Genomic DNA, 23,833 nt, shown 5'->3' on the forward strand with positions numbered 1-23,833 from the left:
TGCATTTGAATAATTATATGTATCAGATCAGATGATCTCAGTTCTTCTCAATTTTAGTTAACCTATTAATAATTAGGTTAGATGAACCAAGGCGGATCCTCCTTGAGATGAACCTACAAAGTTTTTTTTAATTATGTTTCAAAAGTAAAAGGGAAGTTTGGGAGGTTGAGTTTTTTGCTTATAAATGGCGATAGCCTATAACGTTAGTATTGCAGTAGTATATGCATCACACCGGTGCATTATTATTATATCGGTCTCTACGCTCACACACTAGCATTTCAGCCTCATCCGATGCAGGTAACCTCTTCGGTAAACTAGCATTACCACAGTAGGTGAAGTCACAGTGTAGTGGTCTGTGACTTCGCAACTTCGACCTTTTATCGCTGCGCCTGGTTGTCGGTTGGTTTCCCGCCATATACAGTCTCATAATCACATATATACTAAGAACTGAGCAAACACGCTAACATCAGTCATGAAAAAGCGCAGACTGAAATAAAGATTCTCTGAATAAGATAATGCGAGAGAATAGGAAATTTATTTATTTATTTATTTATTTATTAGAACAGTCTTATACTATAATTATACCGTACAGTGTTTCTGAAATACCAACAAACATTGTTAGTGGTTTCCTTACATCAAAATGAAGATATCCAATATATATCCAATATATCCAATATCCAATATATCCAAAGTCTTGATCGTTAGCCAGGTGTTCCCGGATAGATCGCGTCAAAAAAAAATAAAAAACTCTAAGCTTGATAATCAAGATGGCGTGGCATCACAGTCCCTCAAAGCTATCCCCAAGGAAATCATTGACACTGTAATAGCTTCTTTCAATCAGCCAACTTGACAACCTCTTCTTGAAAACACCTATAGGAAGATCCCTCACCGAGCCCGGCAGGAGGTTGAACATTTTGAGTGCCAACACTGGGAAAGAGTCCTTCACTCTTGACAACCTACAGCGTGGAATCTCCAACTGTAGCCTTCCGCGGGTACCGTATGAATGCACCTGACACCTACTCATCATGTTAGCCCTGTTTATCTTCACTACAGTAAGAGAGGCCAGTATATACAGCCCGAAGACGGTGTGCACTTTCAGGCGTCTGAAGATGGGTTGACAATGGGCAATGAAGTCACTGTAGGTAAGGATCCGCAGTGCCTTCTTTTGAAGAAGCAGGATGTCATTGGCATGTGGAGAATGGCCCCAGAGAAGAATTCCATACTGCACATGACTGCAAAACACTGCATGATACATCATCACAAGTCTCTCGAGACTCAGGAGGCTTCTCAGCTTTCTGAACAGGAAGATTACTCTAGACAGTAATCTAGACAGATAACAGTTCCAGTGAACATGGATTCCAAAATACTTTTTTATCGAGGTATAACGATGGTGGAAGAATGCAAATTTTTTCCAAATTTATAATTTTATCATTTTGTGACGGCCTCATGAGTGTTCATAAATTATCAATTATTATGTAAAACTACCTGAGAAATTGAATAAAAATGAGAATTGTGTAACTTTACTGATTATTGAGATAACAAGAAAAATTTGCCAATAATGTAGTTTTTCTATTTACTTTTAAAATAATGTAACTTATGAAAAAATGTAATTTTCCAATTTTAAAGGATTACAGGCCTAACTATATACTAGGATACTTATCATTGTTTTATAGTATTTTGAATAGAGAAAATTGTAGGTACCGTAGTTTAATTCTGAATGGAAAATAAAGGTAATTTTTTGTCTAAAACACACACAAAACTCACTATAGATTCAATTTTTTTTTATCTTTAATCTAAATATTCCGTATTTGTTTATTGATCAAAGCAGATTTTTTTCAAATTAGCTATTTTTGTTTGTTCTGTATTTTTCACTGAATTATGAGGCTTGGGTCTTTTCTTCAGAATTAAATTATTTACAGTTTCCGTTTATTTGAAATGCAATTAAACAATAATGGATATTAGTTATGTTCCTTAGAAGGCTATGCAAAGGCTAAAAATAAACTTTCTACTGGTGATATTTTTCGATTTGTATATCATCAAGCTATCAGAATGAAAAAGTTTTCTCAGGAAAACATTTTTTTCCGATCATTACTTTTTGAGATATGAGTGCCTAATGTTAAAATTTTAGGGACAGAACATTTCAAATTCGGTAGGAGATAAATCCATGAGATTTAGAGGATGAATTCTTCATGGTATTGTTCATTGGATAAAACAAAAATTTTCTGAAAAATTTTAACATTAGCCACTCATATCTCAAAAAGTAATGATCGGAAAAAAATGTATTCCTGAGAAAACTTTTTCATTCTGATAGCTTGATGATATACAAATCGAAAAATATCACCAGTAGAAAGTTTATTTTTAGCCTTTGCATAGCCTTCTTAGGAACATAACTAATATCCATTATTGTTTAACTGCATTTCAAATCAACGGAAACTGTAAATAATTTAATTCTGAAGAAAAAACACAAGCCTCATAATTCAGTGAAAGAAACAGAACAAACAAAAATGGCACATTTGAAAAAAAATCTGCTTCGATCAATAGAAAAATACCAAATATTTTGATGAAATATAAAAAAAATTAAATCTATGGTGAGTTTTAGACAAAAATTACCCATCTTTTTCATTCAAAATTAAACTATACCTACAATTTCCTCCAATTCAGAACACCATTAAACAATGATAAGTATCCTAGTATATAATTAAGCCTAAATTCCTTTCAAATTGGAAAATTAAATTTTTTCTCATCCTCTTGGTTCTTGAAAATCATTATTACGTTCAATCATAGAAAAATTATGATTGTGGAGATATCTTTGGGGATTTTCTGCTAGACAAAATAAATAAACTTCTTTGAAATAATGCTATATACAATCAATATTTCATGATCTCAACATTCATGATTCTTTTTATTATTGACCGGACAGGGCATGTGCTAAATATCATGGAGCTGAAAACATTTTTAATCAAGTTCTCACAGTGCATGTATGTTATAATTGAACCTGTACATGAGTCATACATATGCTCAAATGACATGCATATATTGGCAACTGATCGCGGAATAAAGGGTCATGCCCATGAGATCTTAGCTTGTTCGTGGGTGATTTGATGAGATGATGAAACGCACATGCCTACCGCAGCGGGATTCGAACCCACGACCAGGTAGTGCTATCAGACTGCAACGCCTTTAGTCATCTCGGCTAAACTGACCGGCAGATTACTGGCCTGGTAATATACAACATACCATAGCCTTCGACCATAGCCTGATTATATTGGTGTACATATAGCATTGTATAAAAATATAAATCTCAGTACCCTTTTAGATTATTTTATCACAACATGTTACGGACATTGATGCCATTTTCATAATTTATGTCTTGAAACATGTTGTGATAGAATAATTTAAAAGGGGACTGAGATTTATATATTTATCTTATATTAAAAGTAGTCCTCAAGAAAAAAGTCAGCATTGTATGTATTCTAAGATATATAACCACTATGCGTTGTTCACTCTCCCTTATTCATTTGGAAGTGTACGCAAGCAAACAAAGTGTATCATGTACAAAGCTACACTGTAGCCCATACAGTATCTGACGAAGCATGCAACGTTTGAAAATCAATACCGGTATAGACGACTGGGTTGTTGCTCCTGGGCTGTCAGCAACAGTCAACAGAGCGTGATTGAAACGAAAGCAATTAACAAGAATGTGATTTCAAACACAATTTATTCCAGTATACAATTAAGTAGGCCTACTTTACTGGAAATAATTTAGTATTGAATAAATGAGATTTGACATTCTTGAGGTTTGGAACAGCAATTCTCTCACCTTTTTAGGGTTGAATATTCACATTGTACCGTATTACCCCCCCCCCCAATTAATCAAACCTACTGGGATGAGCTACTAAAATTCTAGATAGAAATTTCTTATAAATTTGTTCCATTTTTAATAAGCTCAATGATCAGGACAACTTATCGTGATTTTTGAAGCGATCGCCTGAACATGATAGCAATCAATATTTTTAAGTCCGAGGCGAGATAGAATATAAGCAAAATAATTATTGCTATTTACCCAGCGTGACAGTATTTATCGACCAGCTGAAGCATTGTCGTTGATAGGAGGAGGGGTGAGAGCACTGATGGCTCGAGTGACGCAATTACGGGCTGGTTCAACGCATGCGCTCTTCTTATCAGTCTGTGATAACGAATGTCTGTGTGCAACAGGCTGTTGACAGCAGAGTATTTTAAACTTCCTCTAAAATGTCAGAGGACTTCTTCGTTTCCACCTCTGGTTATGTAAGTGACTTTTTTTAAAACAATGTTCCTCCATTAATCTTAAATCTTGAACCCATTCGAATTTCGCCAACTTTTCCTTACTGAAATCTTTTTAGGTTACCGTACGAATGTCTCTTATCATATCACAGGCTCCTACAATGATCCCTTTTCCTGAATGAATGGAATTAATATTTTTTCGGCATTCCAGTGTTTTCCTGCTCATAATATCTACCTCACTGACACCTTGAAACTCCATACCAAATCATTGCCCTGATAGGAACTCAATAGTTAGGTAAAGCTGATCAATTTATTACAATATGTCGCCAGGGTATTGAAGCTGTCATATATATCTCTCTCAAACTCTATCACTCTATATGAAACTTTTTTCAAATGAAGCTAAATTGTCTTTCAATTATTAAACGGGATTTCAACTATTTTAGTTTTACGTTTTATTCATCCCCTTTGCAATATTGTTATACAGAGTTTCGTGAAAATCTGCCATACACCTAATAAAATTGTGTACCATAAGCTACAATCATGCGTACGGTACACAATACATTGACCTACATTCATACAGCATCACATACGGTAGGTAACCTTGGAAACTTTATTGATTATCTATTCTATAACTTCATGCAGCTCTTTCCTCAATTCAATACTTTGAGACACTGTAATAGTTATTGTTTCAGTAGGCTTGATGTGATAGTATTATTAAAAAATGATCACAACTGAATTTTCAACGGTATCATGATAATTATTTTGATGAAATTGACGCATCAAAAAATAATTTAAAAGATTAATAGGTACAATTTTTCATTCAATTTTGTTGACAATTTTTATTTCTACTTGCTTTTATATCCGTTTCGAGTTGATATAAAATAGAAAAATAAAATGCTCCTAGTCATGTGTGTGGCGTGTTGCATGGAAATAAAAGATGAAAATTTATTTGATAAATTAATTAAAATTATTAGAGAATCCAAGATATTGTAAAATCTTGTTGATACAAATAGAATACCTTTTTCATATAAAATGCCCAAAAAGAAAAAAAATACTTAGCCTGGAACAAATAAGATTAATAAACAGTAAGTTGGACCTAATTATAAAGAATTCTGATAAAAATAGGAGGTAGAGAGACAAAATATTTGTCAAATATAAAATAAATTGTGATCAAACAGCTAAAACCAATGAAAGAAATTTACCAAATGCCGACCTAAAATAATTATTTTAAAAAATGAGAAATAAGGTTGTGCATATATTATTATAAAAATGAACGATTATGTGATGCATAATAAAAATTGTGTACTTCAATAAATTATGTATTCAAAAATAAAAAGTGTACGTTTTCCACTTGTTTCGTGACGGGGGATTATTTCTTCAATCACGAAGCAAATGACACTGTCGTCATTGGTAGATAAAATAATAAGACAATCATCGTGCTATTTTTCTTCCAAATTTAGGTGATGGCCCAGTTCAAAATAAGGTTAGTTTTTCACGTACCGTAAAATTATTATTCCGTTATTCGTACCTGACATTAATCCCATGAAAATAATTATACTTGTGAAATTTGTCTTATAACATTAACATGATATCAGAATATAAAGTTAAACTCATATCGAGACTGTTAAATTAAGAATAAGCCTACCGATCAATCAATTGAAAGATTTTGTGAAATAAAACAAATTAACCATTTTTGCTTAGAAAGCTACATATATTTTCCGATTAAAAGTTACGGGTTACGGATTTAGTCTTCCGTTACCATTTTTTTCTTTTTAATTTAGAGAGTATTTAAGGTGGAAGGAGTGGTTAAGATTCAAACAAATGTTTTTTGCCAAAGTAATGTATTTTATTTGCTTTCAAAGGAAGAATTTTTTGTATATTTAAACCATTCACACTCTCAATCTGTTCTATCTCTCAATATGTTGATCAAATATCTATTAACCTGAAATAATATTTATTCAATTGGTCCGATCCTCATATAGCACAATGCATCACTTATTCCTGTGGTCAAATTTGATGCCACCTTATTTAATGCTCAATCTAGTATAATATTAATAGTTGAAGGAACTGCATGTAAATTGGTCCAGTAAAACGCCAACAGTGATTGTCATTAGATTTTCATAAGTTTTGTTTTAATGAATTATAAGTGTATAATTATAAGTGACAACTCTTTCAGGTATTTGTAACTGCAAATAATTGAAGGTGATGTTAAAGCATGAATGAACTAAATAGAAAAATGGTTGACCATGGTCAACCACACAGCAGCAGCCCGGTCAAACAAAAATGGGTCTGCCCAAATGATAGGATGCTTGCACTCCGAGCCAGGTAAGATTTATTTTCAGCTAGCAGGTACCCGTGCTTTGCACTGGGGAGAATGTTGTGTGTGGGGAAAATCTCCGTATCTCCAGGCAACATAAAAAATATAATAATTATTTATTATTCAGTCAAAATTTCGTGGATAATCTTCATTAAAGTTAAAAATTTTCAGCAAAAAAAGAGTGGTCTCGAGCCCGGAACCTTCAATTAATGACTCTCGCGTGCTACCAACTCAGCTACGGTATCACGTAGAGAAAAATATATTTTGCATACGTACATTTAAGTAGATGATAATAATATGACCTGTACGGTATATGTTCACCTGACTGTAAAAATATGATTTTATAAATCCAAATTGAGACCTTTCCCACTGCAGTGGCTGATGACATATCGTTACCGCAGAGTCGCAATTATTTTCTTTTAAAATTAAAGAAAAATGTCAACGACGATATATTTTCCTGAAATCACGACCGTGTTCTTGAACATATTTAGCTAGTTTGGTTCGTTAGCTGTTCCATTTGATTATTTGCTTTGTTAGTGCCTGAAAAGAACTACCGGTATGTTATTTATTTATTTCTTTATTCATTCTTTTTTACATTGAAGCACAGATCGAGAGAGAAAATTAAGAATACCTTGTACTATTTCTCTCCCTAATTTAGGTAACATTAAAAGTCCGAAATGAGGTTATGTCTTCTACAAATTTATCCACAAAATTAAACCTTACAGAGCTTTTGCATAACTCATATGGTCCACACATTTCATATATAGTTAGTTCGATCTGCAGTCTGCACCCAGGTACAGGACTGAGGCTGTACGATCTCATAGGTCATAAAATTGGTAACCTCCTCATAACATGTAGGAGAGGTGATTGAGGTTGGCCAAAAATATGAATACCGTTTGTTCCTTCTTTACATAGAAATAAATAGATATTTTTAAATGCTATTTGTATAGAGGCGCCGCACTATACTGCAAATGGATATAAGTACTGTACTAAAATATATATTGTTGGTCCATCCTATATTAGCTTCAACCTAGTGCAGAATATGGATCTAATAATAGGAAATAATATTTTAATGTTCAAATTATCAATCTTTCCCATTTTTTTCGAAATTTGGATTTTTGCAGAGTCTCGGTTGGTTGGTCAGTTAAAACACATGAATTGAATTCCTATAAATCGGAATCTCCATCTTTGGATGAAGAAGAGCAAGAAACAATCAGAGCTGTTATAAAAAGAGCCGAGGACTTGGAAAACATGGAGCAGCAAAGAGTGGGGTTCGTATTTGGAAAATGATAAACAAGTATAATTATTATTTATACGGTAAATACTAGCATATTATGTTCATGTCCTGTATGTTGGTAATGAGGTGAGGGTTGATGTACGGTGTCTAATAAATTACCTCGCAAAATTGGAGTTCATCAAAATGTAGCCTAATCAACGCAGTAATGTATACAATATACATTCTCTGATTTTCTGCTGAACATATATATTATATATAATATATATGTTCAGCAGAGAATGAGTTTTCATCAATACGCCGCTTATCACAGTTGCAAGTTTTTAACAAAGAATCACTCAATGGGAACTCGCAGAAAAAAGTGGTCTGTCAATGAATAGGTAGCTCATCATTCATTTTTTCTCTCATTGTTTTAGTCAGGCTGCTTTCAATTTCCTTTTGATTTCCTCTACTTCCTCTCCATCATCTGTTCAAATTCGCAATGTAAAACAACGGCAATTCTGATTTCTGATAGAATGGAAAATGAAATAGTGAAACTGGGCTACAACTGTATGATTCGAACTATTGTTCCATCTTCTATATGAGCTTACTATCCGTTAACTGATGAGCAAATGAAACGGCTGTTTCTCGATAAGTAATAACATCATCAGATTGATGTTTGAATAGTATCAAATGGAAATGATGTTACTCGTTTAAGGATGAGATAAAATTAAAAAAATGAAATTAAACAGAATATAATACAACTTTAAAAAATGAAATAGAATGGAACAAAACAAAATGTAATGAAAATTCTACATAGAAATACAATAAATCATCTATATTTCCCTGACTCGAATCTATTTAGTCTAAATATCACTAGGTAGCGTATATCAATGTTGAGTATTATCAATAACAGAAAAATTATATAATAATAATTTAATTAGTTTGAAAATAATAATTATTATCACTAAACATAAATCATAACTAATTGCTATCAATTGTATTGTATTCATTAGCCTTTGAATGATGCATTATCATATTTTTCCCATCTAATTATCACTTTGTTCAACTCGAGCAAGAATTTCTACAGTACCAATAATGTATTACATGTTTTTAAATAATAAATAGTAGTACAATAGGTAAACTTATATTGTAGTAATCTAGTACTAGTCTTTCAATATGAGTAGGCCTATTATATTGATTACTATATTGAATAGTAGTACAGTAGGTCGACTTATATTGTATTAATCTAGTATTAGTCTTATTTCAATATAAGTATTATATTGACGATAACTATATTATCAGTCATACATCATAGTACCTTTATTCTATAAAAATAAAATGTTGTTGAACTTCTCAATAATAATGTTAAATTCCACATGTGGATTTGACAAATGGAAGTATCTTGTTTATTCATATTTTCACGTTACTTTCAAATTTAAACCCATATTTTGATTTAATCGTTGGTGTTAAAATTTCAGGAGATTGGTGGAGAGATTAGATAATATGAAGAGAAATGCTGTAGGAACTGGTTTGAATCAATGCATATTGTGCGGAGACAATTTCGGAATGTTGACATCCCATGGCATGATATGCTTTGATTGCAAAAAGGTTTACCAGATTTTATACTTATTTGCATGAAATGTATCTTATTTTATAATCTGTGACATTTTAAACAATTTTGTAGGTCTACATTATTCTTATAACACTTTTTTTATTATTGAAGTTTATCTCAGTCTTTCTCATCCTTCAAGAATTACATAATAATTTCCATTCATGCTGAGAATTCAGTTTCAAGAATTATCTTATTGACTGACAGTCAATCGATATTGAATTGGTTTATGCAAAAAGGGTACGTTATCAGTCCATTTTAGAAAAAAATTAGTATTTTAAATTAGTTTTTCAATATATTGAAAAAGATTTGGGGTTTGGCTGACGCCTTTTCCACATTAAGTGATTCCATTATTCAGAAAAGATCTGAAGCTTTCATGGGAGATATCATATCTCTGCAATACCAGAAATATACATTGAATAATAACTTTTTCAACAATATGTACCAGAGCATGTATTCTATAATCTTCTTATATATCTATAATATCTTCTTATAATAATTTATAATCATATCTAGAATTATATATAATTGATAACAAAAGGTAAAAATTTTTATGTTAAAAGACATTTGCTCATTGAACTATTGAACAATTCCCCCATACTGATAGGCCTATAACTCGATTAACTCATTTTTTACGAAATTTTTTATGTATTAAGTCATAGTAGCATTCCTTATTCTTTTAATTTTATATTTTGTGAGATTGGTTTTTTGTATATCGCACATTCAAATTATTAGCGTGGAACACTCAATACAACTATCTTGATTACAGAACGTTTGTCAAAAATGTGGAGTGGAAACATACTCGACTATAAAGAAAGAATCTGTTTGGAGGTGCAAGATCTGTGCTGAAACTAGAGAAATGTGGAAAAAGTCTGGAGCTTGGTTCTTCAAGGTGACCATTTTAACCTCAGAAGTCGTAATGCTCTTCTAGTACAAAACAATTATTATTTTTAGTCTGCTATTATGAATTCAATATTCTAATATGAATAACATTATAATATGGATGATATGAAAATATGAATAATATAGCTAATATGAATCCAATATTGTACTCAACACTTGATGGGTTTTATCTCTACAAGAATAGTAGCATAATATGTGTTCTATTATTTTATTTTTAGTTACGGTACAGTTTTATTGACTTAGTAATAGTTTTACAAAAAAATAGTTTAAATTTGAGAACAGATGAGTTGTCAAATTGAGAACGTATAATATTTATTTATTATAAGCGTGGACTGTACCGGGTGCTTCAGAAAAATGTATACACACTTTGAACTTCCATAGAAAATTTATTTACCGTTCTACAAAGTTAAATTTCAGGAAATATGGAATCAGCAAGCATTGTTAGGTAATTAATACCAGTTACAGTGCCTTCAAATCGAAAAGGTCCAATGAGTCCCCTTGAAGACAAACCACACCACACATTTACACCAGGCAAATTCACAGCTTTTTCAATTGTAATGTGAGGATTCTCTTCACCCCAGTAAACACAATTGTGCCTATTGACAGTTCCATTAAGTTTAAATTGGGCTTCATCCGACCAATAAATACTACCCATAAATCCTGGTTCACGTATCACCATCTCCTGAATCCATTCACAAAATTGCAACCTTCGATCTGGATCGTCGTCATTTAGCTGTTGCACCAGCCTTGGAATGTAAACACGATACTTGCCTCTCTTCAGAATGCGTAGCACGCTGCTAGCACTTACATCACTTTCACGTGCCCCTTGCCTTGAAGATTTGTTAGGAGACCGTTGAAACAGTTCCAAGACTGCCGTTGATGACTCATCACTTGTAGCTGTTCGAGGCCGACCTGAATGACCTTTATGCACATCACACACTGTTCCATGAACTTCGAATTTGTCTCGTATGCGTGTAATTGTTAATCTTGAAGGTGGTTCTGTATCATACTCCCTTCTCCACTGTCTTTGAACTTCATTTACATTCTCAAACTTCCAGTACCACTTAATAACCTGCTTACGTTCTTCAAAACTCAAACGTACGTCCGCCATGTTGTTATTACAAATTCCAACTAACAATATAACATAAAGGGACGATTATGCTGCCACCTGGCGAAGAAATATAACATTAGCCTTATAGAGCGTAAAACTACGATTGTTTAAAGTGTGTATACATTTTTTTGAAGCACCCGGTATATGTGTAATAGAGAATCCAATTAATTTGAGAACAGATGAGTTGTCAAATTGAGAATGGATAATATTTATTTATTATAAGCGTGGACTGTATATATGTAATATAGAGAATCCAATTAATACGCACTTATAAAATTCTTCAAAGTTGTAAAAATACATTCTAAAAGTTGTGTTGTAGACTGACAAAGGCAGTGAAAATTTTGACTGAAGTGACTGTATGTAGGCTATAGAATCGAAAAGTTCTGGTCTGATTCCTAATCATCCAATATCCAAGTGAAAAAGTAATTGTTTGTCACTTGTAAAACAAGTAGCAATAATTTCACTCTCGATTTGTCCAGGGTCTCCCTAAATATGTACTTCCGCCAAAGAAGAACACTAATATAGCTGGAAAGTATTCCCTGAATCGGCGACCTGGCTTGGAGAAGAACAACTGGTCAAGGGCATCCAACCTAAGTAAGTAACTATTACTGTTGCTAAGAAATCCGATTTCGAAAGTCTGTTATTTTGGGGAAAAAATTCCGCTCTCAATAATTTTTAATTAGTAAAATTATTTTCTACTCTTTTTATGACTATAGATAGATCTCTCCAACAATTTATTGAAAAATAAATTCTGATTTTGTAGAGAATCGTATCCTTTTTCATAAATAAATTGATTCATTCCACTTCCTATTCCCAAGTACTGAAGCTAATAAGTGTATGGTATATGAAATCCAAAGCTTTGTAACAAGTGGCAGCTAATCAATTTCTTGATTTTACTACAATGTCACAATTGTATTATGATTATAGTGTTTTATACAATAAATGAATGAATGAAATTATAAAATTATACTTGTTTGATACATGTTGATATTGTGAACTCTTTCATAATTGAAAAATACTGATTTTATTGTCAAAAATTATAAAGTGGAATCTCTTCTCTTCTCTTATATCTATAAAAGGCTAAGCCCCGACAGACTGAAATCACACCACAGACCAAACTATTGAGCCTACAAACTTGAAGTTTTGCACAAATGTTCATGGTAGCCTCAAAACATCCACTAAGAAAGGATTTTCTGAAATTTGCCCCCCTGAGGGAGGTGGGGCCCCCCAAAAATTTTGTACTTTTCAAACCGCCCATTGCACAGCAAAGTCACGAGGAACTTTTTTGTTCAGCTACGAAAAAAATTAGATCTATGCAGAAAAATTTCGATCAGGAGCTCAGGGCGGTTCAGGAGAGGACATTTTTCGAATATTTTGATGTAAAATCACACTACAGCTCAAACTAATTGGCCTACAGACTTAAAAATTTGCTCAAATATTCGTCAAATATGCTAGACGCGCACTAAGAACGGATTTTGAGATATTTTGTCTCTAAGGGTTTCAAAGGATGAAAAAGGATCCTATTAATTAAGCTTATAAACATGTAAGGTGAACGCCATATGGAACTGAGATAATTTTATTGATTGACATGTGATATTCTCTTAGACCAGTTATAGAATAGACATGGCCCATTGTATATTCATACTGAAAGTCGATGAAGCCAACATCAGAAAATTTTTTTGAGTTTGTTGTGTAAGTGTTTGTGGTGTTTAACATACATTGTTGTTAAACATAGCTTGTTTTCCATAGCAGATTGTTATTTATTTATGTAATTATTATTTATGAAAATGGTAATCTCTTGCGCAGCATATAATTGCACTGAATTTTTTAGAAAAAAGTGGAATATCTTTTCATGCGTAAGTTGAAATTTATACACTTAAATATTGTAAGTTGTAACTGTAATATTATCATTGGTTATGATGTAAGTGAACTCATTGCAGCATGACAATAAATTAGTTTTGTAGGCTACCGGACCTTATTATTTTCAAAACACATTATAACTTTGAAGCTGATATCACATAACACATTATAACTTAACCGATATTGTTTTTGCCCTTAGCTAGAATTAACCTAAAAACACCATGAATCTGAAATAGACACAATCTGAAAGTTTTCCATACGATGCGTGACGTCACTGTTGTGACGTCAAGATGGGTGGATTTGGCAGTAGATGTTGGCTTCAGAGGCTAGACTTCCCAGCGTGTCTATTCTATAACTGGTCTAAGGATATTCTAACATATAGTTTAATCATTGGAAATAACAAAATCATATAATAGAAATTCAAAAAAGAGCATCTGTTCTATTATTGCTTTCCACCTGATTCCTCTCAAACTCAATAATATTGTTCTGATAATTGATAATATGTTTAATGATATTATTATTAATATAATAATAATTGTTTTGATAAATAATAATAATAATAATAATAATAATAATAATAATAATAATAATAATAATAATAATAATTATTATTATTATTATTATTATTATTATTATTATTATTATTATTATTATTATTGATATAATAATAGTATTGTTTTGGTAATCAATGATTTTTTTTCGCAAACTCTGTATAATAATATCGTGAATGTGAAACAGCTGCATAAAAGAAATTATCCCAAAAACATATGTTTAGGAAAACCATAGATTTACTTTCGGCTCAAACAAAAGCCTCTCTAAATGGAGGTAGAATGATAAGGTTGACAACTTTCAGTTATGTTGTTTTAACAATTTTCTTCAAATCACTTTCAAAAAGTTCATGTAGTACCTACTATTGTGTTTGAGACACTTCTGGCACTATCATAGTTTCACCACTATTATGTTCCACAGTCCTATATCTCTTGCAGTCGTTAACTATTTCTATAATAAAGTTAAGAGCTGGCTTATACACGTATGATACCGTAATAGAATACAGTAGTGTGATTTGGTTTGATCGCTGGAGATAACAATAAAATTAATTAGTGACAGTCGTTTGGATGATTATACTATTTTATGATTCCGTCAGGATCTGAAGAGGTAGAAGAGGAGAGTAGTTCTGAAGAAGACAGAAAAACAACCACAGCAACCACTCCTACCAGAAGCGTTGATGTTGAAAGGTAAGTTTATTTTTCCCTATTAAATTACTTTCTGAATGATGTTAATGATATTGGTATACTGATTTTTTCATAATGGAATTACTTATCTCGAATATTTCAGTACATGATGTGTCAGCTACCTTGACCTGCTCGATGAAATTTCCATATTATACATGCAAGGATTTTATATATTGTATGAAATAGGTTTGTTTTAATGGTATTCTGTTCTACATCACAAGCATATTGCATCACCTTACAGTTTCCCCTTATTATGCAACTCAATAAGAATTTAAAATATTCAATAATGTTTGTTTTGATGATTGTTCTTCTATAATTCCTGATACCTAACACTTTATATAAATTGTTTAATTAATGTTATGCTTATTAATTTCATTCCTTTTCAATTGATTCATAAAAGTGCTACCGTACATTTAAAATCATCCTGAATGTCTAGTTTGATTTAATCATTTTATTTAATCAATCGTGCTGCTACAGTGGTTTATAATTTCACAGAATAATATTTAAATTATGTGAGGGTAAGTACCTAAAATCCCAGTTTTTTTCAAAATCAAATATCACTTTCACAGGCTGTACGTGAATTTTAAAGGTTTTATACATTTGAAGATTGTTGAAATTATTCTGAGGGACTTTAATAATTTAGAAGTAATATCTAGATTCAATCCAATAACTAGGCTACTCACTCTACACAAAAAAGTACAAAAATGGTTGATACAACTAAATCGATTAAGGCTGTTCAGTACACTTTGTTTCATTATTTAAATTGGATAATCTTTTTCAATATAATTGTTAAGATCATTATAAGAGTGAGAAAAAGTGGCAACTGAAATTTTCAAGTGGTCTGATAAGCGAGTTTTGGGTTGTTGAAGTGCTAATTTTCCAGATTTCGTTTTCTTTCCAGATCATAAACGGTTTCGACTATATTAGCAGAATTCTTAAAATTCTAAAAATATATCTTTCCAAACTAAAATATTTTATTCCCCATATCGTTCATAAATAAAAAAGTAACATTTTTTGTAAATTCGATAACTTGTTTATTTTGGAATAAATTGCGAAAAAACGCATATTACAACAAAGCCAATGATGTACTGAATGTATTAAAAAAACTCCAATGAAAAATTCGAAACCGTTTATGATCTGAAAAGAAAACGGAGTTAGCACTTTCAACAACCCATAACTCGCTTATTAGACCACATAAAAATTTCAGTTGCCACTTTTTCTCACTCTTATAATGATCTTAACAATTATATTGAAAAAGATTATCCAATTAAGAAAGTTGTACCTTAACTTCAATCTGTAACTTATCACCATATCTTGGGACATTAAATATATGAATAAAAATGATTGAAAGTATATTGAGGGACTTGAGCTAATTAACAAACGTCTTGAAATAAAAAACTATAGCTCCTTTAGTGTGAGATTGTTTTTGCTACATCTTATAAAGTAGGCTACTGTACTTGTTATTAAGAATATGATAAAAACTCTTATGAAGTATAACTTAGCATCAATAATAATTTAAAAATATATTGATTTCTAATTGGCAGTAACTCAAGGCGAAAATAGGACATCAATATATTCAGCTTCTTTAATAGGATAAATTATTTATATACTATTATGATTATATATTATTTTGAGACATGAATGGGAAATTATATGAACCTTACCAGCAGACAAGACCGTTTAAGATAATAAGTTCAATTATTCTTGAACTTATCATTGCACGAGATATAGGCTACGTTGAGCTTGGAACAACGATATATGCATCGTCTGAGTTGCATAATTGGTTACAGATGGTTAAGAATGAAAAAATAAATCAGTTACATTAAGGTTTGTCAACAACTATCAACTACCTACGGTATGTTTTAGTAAATGTGGCCAAATTATTGCAGTCTTGTAACATCATATTCGGAATGCTTTTCTCAATCAAAAGTTGAGACCAAGTACAAGCAATATTATTATCATTACGTTACTAATTTATAATAATTGACTCATGGGTAAGATCGTCTAATTGACTCTTTGGTAAATCATGAGTAAGATCGTCAATCTCATTTAAAATTGATTTTTAATACTATTCATGAGTGGCTTTGAAGTGGAAGTAGAGAGTATAATATATCCCTCTTGATGATTGAAACCTAATAATCGTGTTGTTAAACACTTCTGTCGAGAAATATCTTCTTGCAAAAATATAATTTGTAAAATTCTTCTAACTTAATTTTTCAATTTTATAGAAATTTATGTAATTTAATCTTCACGATAGAAGAATCATTTCATTCTTATCATTCTCTTTGACTGAGAAAGATAAAATATCAGCTCCTAAAGATAATTTTAGACTTTTTAAATTGAGAAAACATTTATATTGAAGCCATATACGGTAAACAATGATTAGGTGACAATGATAATCTAGCACCAAAAAGTTTCTGTCAATTAATATATATTCTTTCTATCAATTTATGTCTATTCCATGTTATTTTCTTCTAATTTTTATTTCATTTCAATTATATTCTATTTATTTTCTCTGACGATGTTATTCTATATTGATATTTATGTTTATTCCCTCTTATGTTTACGATTTTAATTTGTTATATTATTTAATTTATAACTATTTCAATTTGTTATATTATTTAATTTATTACTATTTTAATTTGTTATATTATTTAATTTATTTCCTTTTAATTTTATCTTGTTAGGGAAGTGAGATCTCTGATGCCATTGAAACCGAAATACAGTTATGGCTCAGGAGATATTCCTACGACATCACAAAAATATGTGGTTTGTATTCCCTTTTTCAATGACAATCTCCTATATTTTAAGCCACCTTTAGCTGCTATTTCAAACCAAATAGTTGATTTAGATCTCAGCATACTACTCACTTTCTCTACTTCAGCGTAGGCTTATTGATATTTTAGGTACATTTACACTCAAAATTGATTTCCATGGAAATAAGAATGGATCTACCATGAGAAGGATTTAAGAAAACCTCCACATCCACACTCATAATAATTGATAGAATAAACTTCATTCACATGAAATAGACAAACGTATAATAATCTTATAAATAGACAGGCACACTTGATAATCATTGATAGAATTAGCCTCATTCTTACGTCATAGATAAAGGTGTAAGGGTGTTTCCAGATTGATAGCAACCATGGTGAAAGAAATTGTAACGAAAAATTCAACATGTTAGATCTCATTCTATTATCATCACTTTTCCATAATGTCACTATGGTTTCTGCTTACTTCACTCGATTACACCAACTCTGCAAGCAATCTTGAAACAGAAAAACAAGGAAAATCATACCACAATCTGATTATATCTTTTCAATTAGTCTCTTGGATCATCTAGGCAAGAATTTATCTTCCCATCTAATACTGGATGAAATATTATTTTTCACTTCAAATTAAATCCGCATCACTCACAAAAATAAAACGCTATGAGCTCATGTAACATAGGATTCATATAATACACAAATTCAAGACAGTCTTTCTCTATAATTCATGCTTGAAAATTATTATGAAATTCATCATAGGAAATTAGTATAAAACTGATTGCTTTGTTGATAAGATAAAAGGGATTATTGTGATTGATTGGAACATCTGTGCTCTGAATTCGTTCATTCAAATGAGCAATTCACTTTCATGATCTCAACATCATATCAAATCCTGATAACGAACGGTATTCTAGTTCATTTAAAGAACTTGATTATTGACGAACAATTTATATGTGTATGGTCTTACTATCTATCTACGTTTCTTAATTTATCATCTTCTATAGATATGGATGATAGTAGAGATTGTATGATGTCGAATTGATAACATTTATAAATTCATAAATTCAGACATGAAATTCATTTTTTAACATTTAATGGGCTTGCAACAATTATTGCTATTGGAGTAGATGCAGCACTAGATCTTACACTTATCTAAGACATTTATCCACTTTATCTAATCATACATACAGACATTTATCTAAGAATAGGAGAACTAAAAGAGTAGGTGCTACATAAGTAATTTAGTACTCGGCAAAAAATATCAATTAGCCCTAGAAGATACATCAAATTATTATCATTGCTGTATAATTTTAATAGCAACAATTATTTTCTGAGGAGATTGAGACTTGACCATCACTTACAAAATAATCACCTTTTGTTTGGAATTTTATATTTATAAAGACACATTTTCATCCACCGTAACAAACAAGATGTGTTTTAAATTATCTTGAAAATAATGTTCCCTTATCTTTCAAGATGTTTTAAACTGGACGTTTTTTTCGGATGATTGAGGGTGGTACACCGCATATATTACTCATTCCCATTTGTAGGCCTCAAACTCTTGTGAGTTTGATTATTCATGGTGCTTTTTTGAATTTTTGCGCCAATAAGAGATTGTATCAGAATCTTTTGTTAGTTATTTAACAAGTTATATTTTTCAGTCAGAAATTGACACAGATTTTTCTTTTGTTTTTGTAGAAGTTCGGAAACGGAAGAGCCAATTCGTCGGTTGGAAAATAACAGAGTCTCAAGTTGTCGCAATCTCCTCCATTCTCTGTATTATTTTTGTTGTAGGTAACTCACTACTCTAGATGGTACTGTGACAAATATCGCACAACTTATAAATATATAAATATTTTATTCGACCATATTTGTGATGTACCCTTGAATACTATCCCAACGCGAACCGATATTGTTTTTAGAACTTGAAATTTTCTTCGTCATAACTATATTCTAAATATTGTGTAGGTATTGGAAATTTGTATATAAATATCAGAATATAATATATATTGTTGAATTGATATTTTATAAGGTACTGTTGTTTGAAAAAATGTGTGTTTTGAATACTATGTTTCTGATTCCAAAAATTTACATGAGCTCATCATTTGAAATAAATGTTAAACTGGTGTAGTTAAGCTGGTATAGGCTAGTTAAGATCAAGAAGAAATCGGTAATATTAATCTACGATAATATTATGTAGATATTAATCTACAATAATGAAAACGATAGACTGTGGGTGAGTTTCCTTGAAATTGTACGGTAATTGTTCTAATATCACATTTAAATAACAACCTATGTAACAATAACTTAATTGATAACGTAATGGAAGTCATATTCTAAAATTCTTGTGTAAGATTGAAGTGAGTATTTAGTAAAGCATTTTGTCATTGTAAAATGAACCTTCAATTGTACTTAATTGTGAGATATTCGATTTTTATATCACCGTGGTTAGTTAGCCAATTAAGAATTGTTTAAACCCGTAGTAATCTTTCATCTTCAATATGCATGTTATTACTGATTATTAATGATTACTTCCACAGTATTTGAATTTCCCTATCACCTTTTTTGCAAAAATGTTATATTATAAAAAAATCTGCTGAATCATGATATTCTATCTTTTTTTAATTTTATCTTTCTCTATTTGCACTCTACTTTCTTCACTTATTATTGAAATAGTAGCTAATAAATAGAATATTTTCCATTCACACAATTTTATTAATTTTCTATTTGAATCTTCACACATTTTTTGAAAAAATGAGCTAATATCAAAAGTGATGGACATAATTTTTCCTATTTTATTATTTTATCTCTCTTTACTTGCACAGAAATATATGTAGAATTTTATAATTCAAATAGTACCTATCTTCGTGGAATTTGTTCTCTCTTCTGTTTTTTATCAAGGTTTTAAAAAATTCTCTGTTGATGAGGTATTGGTACCCCCTAAATAATACCTCATAGATAAAGGATATTTGAAATGAAATAACGATATTTTAATTATTCTGGAGAGTATGATGTTGTTAGTGAATGTTTAATATCAAGTACCGCAGTACGTACCGTAATTTGAATTTTTTTTATTATTGCTCAATTTTCAACAATATATGGTAATCTCTTACGCTTGGTTCGAAGCCTTGAAGGAAATGATGCTCAACTTTCCTACTTTGTTAATATCAAATATAAAATATTTACTAATCAAATATTTGTCAGAGTAAAATATGAAAAACAAGATATATTGTTTGAATTCCATTGTATTGATTTTACCTCAAGAATGGAGATGGCATTCGTACCAACTAAAATTGCTATTGGAATCTATTCAAAATATATTCATAGTTCTGTAGGTAGAGTTCATTTGTATTCAAAGCCCCCAAAAAAAATTACCATCAAAAGATCTGATGGTCTTTGATGAACGTGATTTTGTCATGGAAAATTTAGCCTACTCCATGTTTTTAGTGAAAATAATATATTTTATATGACATTAATGCATATAATTTATTAACTATATTACCCTGGTGATTTTGAAACCTGCTCGACGGCGTTTCATTCTCAAATTAATTCTGAATGATTGAATAAATAAATAAATAAATTACTGTATAGCAATATAATTATTTCATGACAAGTATCAAAATATGGTTTAATAATTATGGTTCAGAATGAGAGTATGAAGAACACTAACACTAGCTTCGTTAGTGATTGAGGTTTGTATAAGCATGAGACCTTCAATGATGAGAGCTCACACTAATCTTATCAACTCTATGATTGCTCAGTGTGATGTATGTATCTCATGTTAATTGTTATAATTCGCCTTCAAAATTCATCGAGTATACTATAAAACTGTTTTAAGAAGTTCTTGAATGTACAATATAATACATATCTTCTAGGAATTCCTCCTATATCTAATGAGAAATTGCTTTTCTCCTATCCAGTTGTTATACATATATACTAATAATATTCAATAATTCGTATTTTCACAATTAACTTGTTCTAGTGGTTAGATGTCTCTTCCATATGACACCAATTGTAAATGAAATAAAAAACGCTTATTAATTGCATTAGAACGAATGAAATGTATTTCATAGTGAAGCAATTAAGTATCAAGTTACGCTTAACCATCTGTGTCATAGTTGTTATGTAATACATAGTTACAAATTTGTTAAGCTTCGATGTGCTTAACTATCTTGAACACTGATATATATATAATATACTATTTACGAAATATAATTATTATTATGTTGATGCTGCTGTTAATATTGCGTTGGAACTTGTTTGTTCAATAATATACAGTAATTAAATCACATAAAAGTTGATTAAGTTATATTATGATGTATTCATTTATTGTTTCAAGTACATTCCATCCTTACCAGTAAAATTCTATACATTCTAGATTGAGATCCATTTACTTTTGTTTCTAATTACTTGATGATGAAAAATTTGCAAAAATAAAGTAACTTATTACTCACTGTGTGCTTCATTTATCAAAATCAGATTATTGATAAATTTAATAATGTCTAATAATACCCGCTCTCAGTCACAAACTTTGAACTTCAAAATAGATATTTCGTAGAAATGAAAATAATGAGAAAATCCACGTTTCGTGATAAATTAATTTAAAATTATGAATGAAATTTTATACAGGAATGAAATTTTCTCTCACATATTTCCCGATGATATACAAATGATATTCAAATGTTCATGATATTCACTTAGGTCAATTTTACTAGCAGTAGCTTTTAATGGAAGGTGGAATTGAAAAATTCATAATATTCATCTATAATAAGAATATTCTTAATAGCCTACTTTAATATGTTCAGAATATATTATGGGATTAAAATGACCCATCAAGATGAAAATCATGGTAAATCTTTAAAATAAATGCTTCGAGTTGGTAAAATAACGTTTGTAATTTTACATGATAGGCCTAAGGATCTACATTCTTTGTGACATATGCATTTGTGTAAATAATTTTTGGATTGTTATGAATGTTTCTTATGCTTTTTAAAAGATCCTTATATAACAACAATAATTAATGTTGTTGTCAATCATCATTAATTCACTCATCATTGAAATTAAAGTGATAATTCGTATCAAGAAACTTTACCTTTCAATATTCTCATTAGAATTTAATACAACATTTTCAATAATTAGTATGTACTGTACAGAACAGTACTTTTAAATGAAATTAAACACGATTTCAAAAATTGTTAATTATCTAGCTAAGGTACTGTTAGGAATTACAAACGATTAATTTCAAAAAGTAATGTTTATCGTCATCTTGAGTACAGCTGGAAGAATAGAAAAACTGAGGGGCTTGGATATTATTATTTCATAGACCAGTGCACCCAAGTGATATTGTAATCTACACCAAGTTTTCAATAATCTCCTTTCTTATACTCATTAGAATTTAGTAAAGGTGTGATGCAATGATTAAACAAATTATTTAGATTGTACTTGTGAAGAGAGCTTCTTCGTGTTCCATTTTTTGACACAAACTTTAATTAAGTTTTCATTGTAAAGATAAATAATTTATTATTTTCCAATTACTTTGATGTTATTGGAGTTGAGTGCAGATGGAATTAGGTAAATCAGAAATCTTAATTATTTTAAATGTAAACCTAGAAAAATGAAAAGTAAAAATATTTTGATGGATAGAAATAATATAAGTTAACCAATTTATTTTATCTGAGTATTGCCTCACTATTTTTTCTCTATCCATCTCTCATATACGGTACTTAATTTTATTCAACAATAACACCAAATGAAATGATTATGGATTTCGCAGTAAAGAAAGATCGAGTCATCTTTATTCAGATTCAACAGAATATGAAAGTGCTGCTATGAAACTAATACACCGCTGCTCTATTGGTATGAAGTCTCCTGCTTCAATTGATAGCGATGAAGAAAAACATGGTAAGTAAGGATATTATATAACATTTTAATACACGTTTTATACTCTGCCATACACAAGTTTTTTGTTTCTTTCTTTGATAATACTCGATGTCATATTCTAAAAATAGAAAATGTAGTAAATTTATAAGCATCAAGTCAATTGAAGCTATTTGGAAAGTATTTGAAGCACAATGAATAGTTGAAATTTATGATAGAAACAAATACATCATTAACAAAAGCATTCCAAGTATTCTGTAATTTCCATTTTGGTGACGAGGTCTTTAATGTTAATTAACAAACATTTGCCTTCTTATTTACATAGTATGTGTAATTATAATAATGGAAAATCATAACTTGCACTCATAATATACACATCAAATTTATTGCAAAGGATGATTTGGAACATTTTTTATGATTTAATGATTTCTTCTTGAAATTGTGGAACTTTCCCATAGTAATTGAAAACACAGCCTGTATTGACATATTTCACTACTGTACATTAAGTAGTGAATCATTCAATGATTAATTTTTGCTCTTTGGAGCTTTGCAGTGAATCCAGTTATTACATATATTTTTATATCTGTGGTACCGTATTAAAAATTCATAATAATGGAACTACTGATGTATATTAAAATTTTGCCTTTATCAAAGTAACTGTGATAAACATATAC

At 30.5% G+C, this 23,833-nt stretch overlaps 1 protein-coding gene across 1 annotated transcript in view; it reads left to right on the plus strand.

Annotated features, from left to right (window-relative positions):
- The first annotated feature begins 4,136 nt into the window (after positions 1–4,136).
- Positions 4,137–23,833, plus strand: part of LOC111064462 (rabphilin-3A) — a 39,580-nt gene continuing 19,883 nt past the window's right edge. Inside the window, exons 1-8 of the mRNA XM_039442098.1 lie at positions 4,137–4,287; positions 6,440–6,588; positions 7,705–7,851; positions 9,275–9,404; positions 10,175–10,297; positions 11,899–12,013; positions 14,424–14,514; positions 23,056–23,183. Coding sequence (XP_039298032.1) covers positions 6,479–6,588; positions 7,705–7,851; positions 9,275–9,404; positions 10,175–10,297; positions 11,899–12,013; positions 14,424–14,514; positions 23,056–23,183 — 844 coding nt within the window. The 5' untranslated portion in view covers positions 4,137–4,287; positions 6,440–6,478. The remainder of the gene's footprint in view (positions 4,288–6,439; positions 6,589–7,704; positions 7,852–9,274; positions 9,405–10,174; positions 10,298–11,898; positions 12,014–14,423; positions 14,515–23,055; positions 23,184–23,833) is intronic.

This window comes from Nilaparvata lugens, chromosome X, assembly GCF_014356525.2.
Source record: "Nilaparvata lugens isolate BPH chromosome X, ASM1435652v1, whole genome shotgun sequence".
In the NCBI taxonomy this organism is placed as follows: domain Eukaryota; kingdom Metazoa; phylum Arthropoda; class Insecta; order Hemiptera; family Delphacidae; genus Nilaparvata; species Nilaparvata lugens.